Source organism: Nicotiana tabacum, chromosome 11 (genome assembly GCF_000715075.1).
Source record: "Nicotiana tabacum cultivar K326 chromosome 11, ASM71507v2, whole genome shotgun sequence".
NCBI lineage: Eukaryota > Viridiplantae > Streptophyta > Magnoliopsida > Solanales > Solanaceae > Nicotiana > Nicotiana tabacum.
The window spans coordinates 177,377,014-177,386,388 of NC_134090.1; the positions used below are offsets into that span (position 1 = coordinate 177,377,014).

Below are 9,375 nucleotides of genomic sequence, written 5' to 3' on the forward strand. Positions count from 1 at the left end.
GCTACTGAGTTCAGTCGAACCCGCAATTGAAAAGCTAGCTCCGCCCCTGATGCTCATCATAAGTTTCCCTCTGATCAGAAGCAGCTAAGTTGTTGTTGAGGAACTGTTTACGTTTTACATGGGTTAGCATTCTCCTGATGCGTCATCTAATGGAACTTTTTAACTTTACATACCAAAATAGTGTAATTTTTATTGTGTATTTATGTACATGATATAGGAATATCAAATTTGTATTTGAGAAAATGCATAAGTATCTCCTAATCTATTGCCGTATTTTTAACTACACACTTACCTCCTCGAACTATTTTAAAGTGGAATAAATATTCCCTTGAGAGATGATGCGGCGCAGAAAGTGTGTTCACTTTCTTGGAAGCGTATGAGAGCATAAAACTACCTTAAAAATTTACTAATGTCTTTCATGTGTTATTTTACAATTGGATACTTTAACTTTAGTTATATTTTATAATTTATAATAAAAGGAAGATAATTAAAGGTTATATAATTAATTATCATTATAACTTAAAACAATATTCCTTTAATTTATTTCTATTTGTTGTGAAATCCAGCCTTTTTCTTTAATTGGTCATGTTGCTCGGAGATTATCAAAGTCCATTAAAGCTTGCTGCAAGTTCACCCAAGGTCTGCGCACCATTGGTTCTCTCGATTGGGACGGTAAAATTACACAAATTTTGAATTGGGGGTTTCTTGAGAAGTGGAACAACTTATACGATTTACTCCAAACCCAATTTCCAGAATTATATTTTGTGTTAAGGGGCTCAATCTTCATCTTTAATTCACCAATTTCACCTCTTCTCCAAACCCAATTTTCAGAATTATTCCACTTTCATTTTTACACGTACATCCCCTTTTGCAGTAACAATAAAGACCCAACAACATCCCTTTTTGACAACTCCTAGCCTTGAGAGTATCAAAACCATCGGCGACGATTCTAGTTTTTTTTTGGTACTATCCTTTGAAAAGTTCTCTAAGATTAAAAGATCTACCTTTCGTTTATGTTGTACTCTAATTGATCGCCATAGTTGGAATCATGTTTGTATTAATGTAATAAAGTTTTATGGTTATTAGAGGGAAAAAATGAAGGTGGCAAATGCGATGATATGTATAGAAATGGCAGAAGTCAAAATTTTCTTTTGGAGGTGGTAAAGCTATGGTATCTGGTGAAACAGGTATGATAATGGTGATTTTTAGGATTGTTGATAATGGAGGCGCGAGAGAAAGAACAAAGAAAGAAAGGAGAAGATTGAAAAAAATAAAATAAAAATTAATTTGAGTGGTATAAAGCATTGATGCGTGTGTACTCCAACACACAACATAGATGTGGTTGTGACATTTTAAGGGTAAATTTATTTCATTTTAAAATAGTTAAGGGGGGTAATAGGACCCCCACAAAATTTAAGTGTGTAGTTGAAAATACGACTATAGGTCAGGGAATTACTCATGCATTTTTCCTTTTTTTTTAAATATACAAAGAACTTTAAAAAAAAACTAGTTTTCACCCATTATAGCAATCCTCTGAGTCTTCGAAAATTTCGGCAAAATTTCCTCTGAAACTAATATCATTTTTGTACCTGTCTCATATCATCCAGACTACAACACTTAATAATCCCAAGTGTCACAGCCATTCATTTCACATGGAATAAGCGGTAGACTAGCAATATATATATAACTGTGTTGTACAAATATATAACACAATTTATTTATTTATTTTTTGGGAAGAGTAACACAGTCCAACTCATTACAAAATTACAACCACACATAAGGTTCATGGAGCAATACAACAAAGAGTTTTCAATAACTGTCAAACTGAAACATAACAATAGAGAAAGAAGAAGTGGAACCAGCATTACTCATGGAAGGAAATGTGCGGCTCATCACTAAAGTACCCTGGCTCAAGTCTGCGGATCGGAATCAACACTTGCATCTGTAGACATAAAAGTAAGGAATGAGTTCACTCAAACAAGTGATAACCAATTCTTAACGAGATATGGGTTTCGGAAAACACCATAATATGCAACTTCCAAGAATAGCCAATCCAGGTCAAAATAACTAAGATTTATAGGATTTGAATGTTTATGCAACTTCCGAGAATAGCCAATCAAGATCTCAGATCTAGAACGATCAACAGGATAAAAGATCCTATTGTGCAAAAACAAATTTCGTATAGAACCTTTACAAATCACACAACAAATCAGCTATCACACTACCCCATTACAGAGAGAAACCAAAAGAAACTAGACTAAAAGCATCAGAATTCTGCTATTTATCCTTGTTTACAACATTAATAGAATTAGTGAGTTTATCAAAGATTTTGAATCTATGTAAAAAGTTACATCTCCCTCATCTACCATACAAACCAACAACAACAACAAATCAAGTATAATTCCACAAGTGGGGTCTGAAAAAGAATAGATGGACGAAGGAAGATAAGGAAAAGGAAAAAAAAAAGATAACAACAACAACAACAACAATAAAAACAAGTAAAAGAAAAGTAGCATCAAATAGTAACACACTGGAAAATACGAAATGCAGAGCGGACGAAACAATATGCAAATACTAGAGGTCAAAGAATACGAAAAAAAACAAGAGCGCTACCAATATTACTAGAAAAGAACGGGGAACTCTCGACTACCTACTAACCTTCTACCCTAAACCTCGACCTCCATACCCTTCTATCCTGGGTCATGTCCTCAGTGAGCTGAAGTAGCGTCATGTCCTGCCTAATCACCTCTCTCCAATACTTCTTCGGCCTACCTTTACCCCTTCTCAGCCCCACCATGGCCCGCCTCTCACACCTCCTAACAGGAGCATCTGTACTCCTCTGCACGTGCCTGAATCATCTCAGCCTCAACTACCCGGATCTTGTCCTCCACGGGGCCACTCCCCTTTTGTCCCGAATAACTTCGTTCCTAATCTTATCTCTCCGGATATGCCCACACATTCATCTCAACATCCTCATTTCTGCTATTTTCATCCTCTGAACATGGGAGTTCTTGACTGGCCAACACTCAGCCCCATACAACATAGTAGGTCTAACTACCACTCTGTAGAACTTACCCTTAAGTCTTGGTGGCACCTTCATATCACACAAAATACCGGATGCGGGCCTCCATTTCATCTACCCCGCACCAATACGATGGGAGATCTCATCATCGCATGCATATATAAGAATTTCTAAATTCTTCCACATGCTTTCACATACAAATTCATACATTGTAATTTTTCCACTGCCCTATCCCATAGTGTACAGTATAATCCTGTACCTGGATATTGTTGAATATCTTGCATTGTCCAGAAGTTTCAAAACAAAATCTGACAAGCCAAATTAATAATCACGATCCAAAACAAACAAAGGATCACGAGACTCCAAACCAGATGTGCTCCTTACAACCGAGATCCACTTTTCTATTTATTTTCCAGCTGAAACAAACTTTTTTTATAAGGTAAAGTTTTTCCAGCGAAAAGAGACTTATATTTTGTCTTTCTTGAAGCCGAAAAGATTTATCGGGGTGGAAATTTGTCATAGCAACAAGGGCACACATAAAAGAAAAAGAGAAGTGACACAAGCAAAAGCAAAAGCAAAAAGTAGCTTAGAAGGGAACCCCCCCCCCCCCTTTTCTTTTCTTGTGAGCTCATGAACCAAGTGATCTAGTTTGGTGAACAGGTAGCAAACCAAACCTTTAGAAGACAATGACTGTCTTTGCCCACAGGTTATTAGAAATAGCACATAATGTTAACAAGAATGAAATCCAGGAATTCAAAAAAAATAAAAAATGGATGACCTGCAACTTCAAAGAGAACTATATTTTACAGTTTTCCATTTTACATTATCTGAAAAAAGTTAGTCCTACAACTTGCACCTGCACTTCCAGAGTGTTCGTCATTAGTCTTATCCCCATCACCAAAAATATTCATGATTCAATGTAAAATTATAAAGCACTATTCAGAAATATTATAAATCAGAGCCAGAAAACATGGCCTGATTGATTGTCAAGTGCAGTGTGAAAGTTTCCTCTTCTATCAGACTTCACACTGTATCCATTTCAGAACTATAGTTTTTTTGAAACTTCCATTTCAGAACTATAGTAGTTTGTAAAATCATGATAGACAAAGTTAATAAACTATGGGTTTTGGCATATTTCAATAGGACAGGGCGATAAGCTAGAATCATTTCCTGGACATTTTACCAAAAAACATGATGCAGGCACGCACAAGTTCTTTATTAAAATAAACATTATGCAAAAATAAGATTTATACAGAATCTTGCAGTGGAAGATATACCTTGGGTGCTGATTCCCCTTTACCACCTTCTGCCTGTACTTTCGCCATTTGTACCCGTCATCTAAGAAATCAACTTCACTTCTTGTCTGCAGAACAATCTTGGACTCAGCTACTGTACTATGTGATGAAGCTAGTGTCTCAACTGCCGATTTCGTTCTCTTTGTATCTATCATACAAACCAATGGTTATGTATTTATATTCACTCAAAGTACATCAAATTCAAGCCAACATCATTCAGATTTCAACGCCATGAGGAAACTGGATTCTACGAATTTAGAAGTACTAAAAGGTCATGTATTCTTGCACACATATATATATATATAGAACATTAAAATAAGCCTAGAATAAGAATGTGTACTTACAAGTGAGCACGGCGATTAAAGATGAGATTCGGTTTTTTCAATCCCTGATTGGGTTCTGAATGGTGACCTTGAATTTGCCTTTTCCACCATCCTGCTGACTTTCCTCAATATTTCTGGCTGATTGAGAAACAGTCTCTCCACACATAAACACCTCAATCTTTTGCAGGGAACGACAACTATCACCAAACTCAGAAGGAATCTCAGTGAGCAGCTTGCAATTTTGCAACACTATATGCTCAAGAGATTGGAAGGCATCATCTGATATATTCCAACGCGTAATATTCAGATTTCCCAATTTCAAGTATTTGAGTTTTGGAAATTCATCATTACTCACATTCCACTCTTCTCCCTCAAAAGCCTTTGAAAGCAGTTTAAAAATTTCAAGGTTTGGTAATGCTGCGATCGCAGAAATTTCAACCCATGGCAGCCTAAACTTTGATAAGGTTAATTTCTTAAGGTTCGAGGGGAAGTTAAATTCACAAGGCAGAAGCACTCGGCCTTGATAAATCACATTGAGCGATTCAAGCTGATTCAAGAAATCCAAAACTGGAAATCGATTGCAAGATTCTCCCAAGTTCTCAGAATGACCCCAAGATTCCAAAAATATGCATTTTAGTTTTTGAAGGAAAGGAAAACTTCTCATTATGTTCCCTTTGTCATAAGAAAGGGATGGGGTGGATAAGGTCTGCAAAGGATCCAATTGGGACAAGTTAGAATCTGAGAAGGTACAGTTATCTATATGTGCATGCCTCAGTCCCTCCATACTGAAAAATGTATCTGGTAATGCTACCTCACTTTTTGTTCCTTTCACTAGGAAAGTTTCTAAGTTCCAGAGCTTGGAAATCCAAGAGGGCATGACCGTCATGTCACCTTGAAGTGACAAAAATCTCAAATGCACAAGCCTTTCTATTTTCGGAGGAAAGGTATTGCCAATGTTGATGCACCCCAAATCCAACACTCTAACAAGCCCTTTGACACCCCGAAATGGAAATGGACCTTCTTTGGGAAGAGGACTTTTCCAGGAGCGGTGCCAACCGGGTTCAGAAGAATATATCATTGTGCGGGTAAGGGAAATAGGTGGTATATACAGAATTAAATCTTCCTTATCCAGAACGAAATCTTCAAACCGCGATGCTACTGGCAAGAACTTTTCGGCTTTAGATTTGTCTCGACAGAAATGATATAGATAATCATGAATGTGACATGATTTCAGCCAGCCCTTTGAACTTCTTCTGGCCTCCATTACAAGGCTCCTCCCCATAAGATCATTCAGGTAATCTTGTACTACCTCCTCCGGTTTCTTCACCTCATCTCTTCGTAAAAATCCTTCACTAACCCATAACCATGTTAGTTTTGAAACTGAAATTTCTGTACTCATTGGCAATGCTGCAAAATATAGAAAACATTGTCTTAGATAACCTGCCATTTTTTTGTAGCTCAGTTCTATTATTTCATTGCAGTCGCCTACATCACGATTAGTTTCTGAACTAAATGCCTCTTCAGTAATGGTTAGCCAATCGCTGTCGTCCTCTAAATTGCCAAGAAACCCAGCTACCAAAACAATGGCCAGAGGTAGCCCTCGACAATTTGCGGCAATTTCCTTCCCAACTTCAGCAGGACAGTTCTCATTTGGAATTGGGGGTTTGCGAAATTCTTCTCGAGTGCATAAGCGAAGGTGATTATACTTCACTTGTAATAGCTCCCAACTCTCTTCCGGAGTCAACAAGCGAACCAAAAAAGGTTCATCAAACAATGGATCCTCATATTTTCTGCCGCTGGTAACAAGAATTCTGCTTCCTTTATGATTATCTGGAAAACACCTGTGCAACTCATGAAATATATAAGAATCCCACACTTCATCTAAAACGATGAGGTATCTTCTTCCATATAACTGTCTGCGTAAAAGATCAAGATAATCTAGCTCCTTCCACTCCTTTGACTTGTAAATGTCATTGCTCAGATCAATGATAGAAATTAAAATATCTTGGGCCAATTCACTCACCGTATTTCTAGGAGAAACAGAACCCCATGCTTGAATATCAAAGTGATCTGAAGTTCTTCCGTCATTGTAAATTCTTTTGGCAAGTGTTGTCTTACCAATCCCTGGCATGCCAATGACCGGAATGGTATTAAGCTCGGCCCCTCCACCAATTACCCGGGCCATTAATATTTCTATCTGGTCCTCCAAGCCTACAACTGCTTCATTAATGATTGGAGTGCTAGGTTTTGATGCTTGACAATCAATTGGGACATCCTTTTTTCCGGTAAAGATTTGCGAAAATTCAACAACTTCCTTGAAGAACCTAATTTCTTCAATGACATCGTCTAACTGATTGTTCCGCATAGGAGAAGGTTTAAGCACGAACATGTCCACAATATATTCAAATTCGACAAATAAATTGGTCATACGATCGCAAACATATAACACTTCCTCGCGCTTACCTTGTTGGTCAACATTACCTTCGAGAAAAGGTTTGAAATTTTTAATATCAAACAGTACAACTTTAATCTGATGTGCTACCGGAGCAATTGAATCAATCCTATGATCCAACAATCTCAGCAAATTCTGCGATACCAAATCTACACATCCCAAACTATCAATCTGGGAAAAGGGCAATGCTGGCTTTTGTGTGCCGATAGTACCCTCTAAGATCTTTGATGCCATAGGCTCCATCTTTTGCACCAAACGGGATATAGCAAGATCAAATTCTTTGCCCAAATCTTCATTTGTTTCTCGGTTGTCTAATGAGTTGATGAATGACCAAAACTCATTGACTACAAGATCAAATATAGTCAAGCTTTCATTATGGATATCACAGCATAAGATATATATCAGCAGTAACCTGAGCGAAATTTGGAGTTTTTGGACATGATCGATGTAGACAGGTAGATAGGACCAGGAATTGAGCTTGGTCATTGGTGCTTCTAGGATGAAATGAACAAAGCCGCCTGCAAAGACATCCAATTCCCTAGTGAACTCTATAGTTGGGTGTAAAAGTTTCAGGCCTCCAACATAAGAAATAATATCTGATTTAGCATGTTGTATGCTCTGTAGCAGATCTATCAGCATGAAACTAATGCAATCAGCCATATCCTCATCCAATTCATCTGCCAGACAAAGTAAAGCGATACAACATGATACTTTTTTTGTCACAACTGTAAAATGATTACAGAAATTGTTGAACTCATTGGACTCAAAATTAGAGTATTTTAGCATGAACGGAAGAAAACCTTTCAGAATTTTCAGAATTCTTTTGATAACTTCAAGTTTTTCCTTCACAGGAGCAACAAAATCTGCCTTGTAGTTTAACAAAAACTCTAGATTGTCAATGAGGGATTCGATATATCCAGCCGGGACTTGATCAGCAGATAGAACAACACCAAATGCTCGGACGAGCTTGGGAAGTAGTCTTAGAAATAAAATCATGTCTGGCTTGAGAAGCCAAATCTTTTGAAGTGTGTCATAACTAACACGATCCTGTTCAGAGCTTCCAATATCACAAAGCAACTGAAGGTCCCGACCTGCGTTTGTGATCAAAATCTGGAGACGATTGAAAAAATTTCTCACATCATTACCCTCATCCATGTGGATCCATGTACGGGCACCGCAAACAAGCAGTAACAGATATCTCAATTCCTTCCTAAGCATCTCTGTACAAACAGTTAAAGCCCCGGATTTCATAACTTCGTTTTCAATAAATTTGACAAGATCGAGAAGATCAACATACAAATCGTCCATGGCTTTGCAGATTAGAAATGCAGTAAGTAAATTGAAGAAAGTATGAAGGTCAACGCTGAATGAGTACTCCAACGGCCCTAATTGTCAACCATTTCTCTAGTGTTTAAAAAAATAAAAAATAAAAAAACTCCTCGGACCAAGTAGGGCTGTCAAATTTGGCCCAAACCCATATGACCCGTCCAATATTTCACGGGTTGGGCGAATGCTATATCTGATGATGGGTCATTATGGACGTTGCCCAAACTAACCCGTGTAATAAATGGGTCAACCCATAAAATTTACAGAACTCAAAGGTGCGCATGTACCTGATTGGTCAAGGACTCAACGTGGCAATCTTTACCCTTCTATAATTCTTTTATTTTAGAAAAGAAAGTATGTTTCTTTCTAATGATTTATCATTTGTTTTGCAGGACAGTACACAGTACTATGCTTTAGGGAATTTTCAGTTTTACTTTAAGGAATTAAACAAATTTATATTTGAGAAAAAATTAAATAAATACTACAAATTGATTTTTTTTCTAACTTCCTATATTGTTTTTGTTTTTTAAATGTATGCTTTTTATTTTTGTCACTAGTATATTTATCACTTTAATTAGTTTTCTAAGTATATGATCTTTATGTTTACTAGAAGTTTTACAATGACTGATATCATTAGGCAAATTGACCATATTGACCCATCTAGAAGAATGATAAATTAACGTAATTATTTAATAAAAAGGTGCTTTACTTTTTTTGTGCTATATTTATTAACTTATAAGAAAACTGTGAGTATAATTTATGAACTCATTTTAAATGCTAATAGTATTTATTCTAAAACAAAATACACTTCCTAAATGCCGACTAAGCAAAAGAATTCTGGTTTTATTGTTGTGCACCTATATACTCAACATAAAATATATTATACTCTCAATATTCAATAGATGAAGATATAAATAAAATGTTTTTAAAATTTTTAATCAGTTAGCAAGATATTTT

At 36.6% G+C, this 9,375-nt stretch overlaps 1 protein-coding gene across 2 annotated transcripts; it reads right to left on the reverse strand.

Annotated features, from left to right (window-relative positions):
• Nucleotides 1-1,692: 1,692 nt before the first annotated feature.
• LOC107811070 (putative late blight resistance protein homolog R1A-3) lies at nt 1,693-8,505 on the reverse strand. 2 transcript variants are annotated; one of them, XM_016635923.2, is made up of 4 exons: nt 7,893-8,496; nt 4,662-7,769; nt 4,300-4,465; nt 1,693-1,942 (listed from the first exon to the last, which is right to left on the reverse strand). In XM_016635923.2, the coding sequence occupies exons 1-2, from the start codon at nt 8,398-8,400 to the stop codon at nt 4,699-4,701; spliced, it is 3,579 nt and encodes a 1,192-aa protein (XP_016491409.1). In that variant the 5' UTR covers nt 8,401-8,496; the 3' UTR covers nt 1,693-1,942; nt 4,300-4,465; nt 4,662-4,698. The 2 variants fall into 2 exon arrangements, with proteins under 2 accessions (XP_016491409.1, XP_016491407.1); XM_016635921.2 differs by having other exon boundaries at nt 4,662-8,505.
• Between the last annotated feature and the right edge of the window lie 870 nt (nt 8,506-9,375).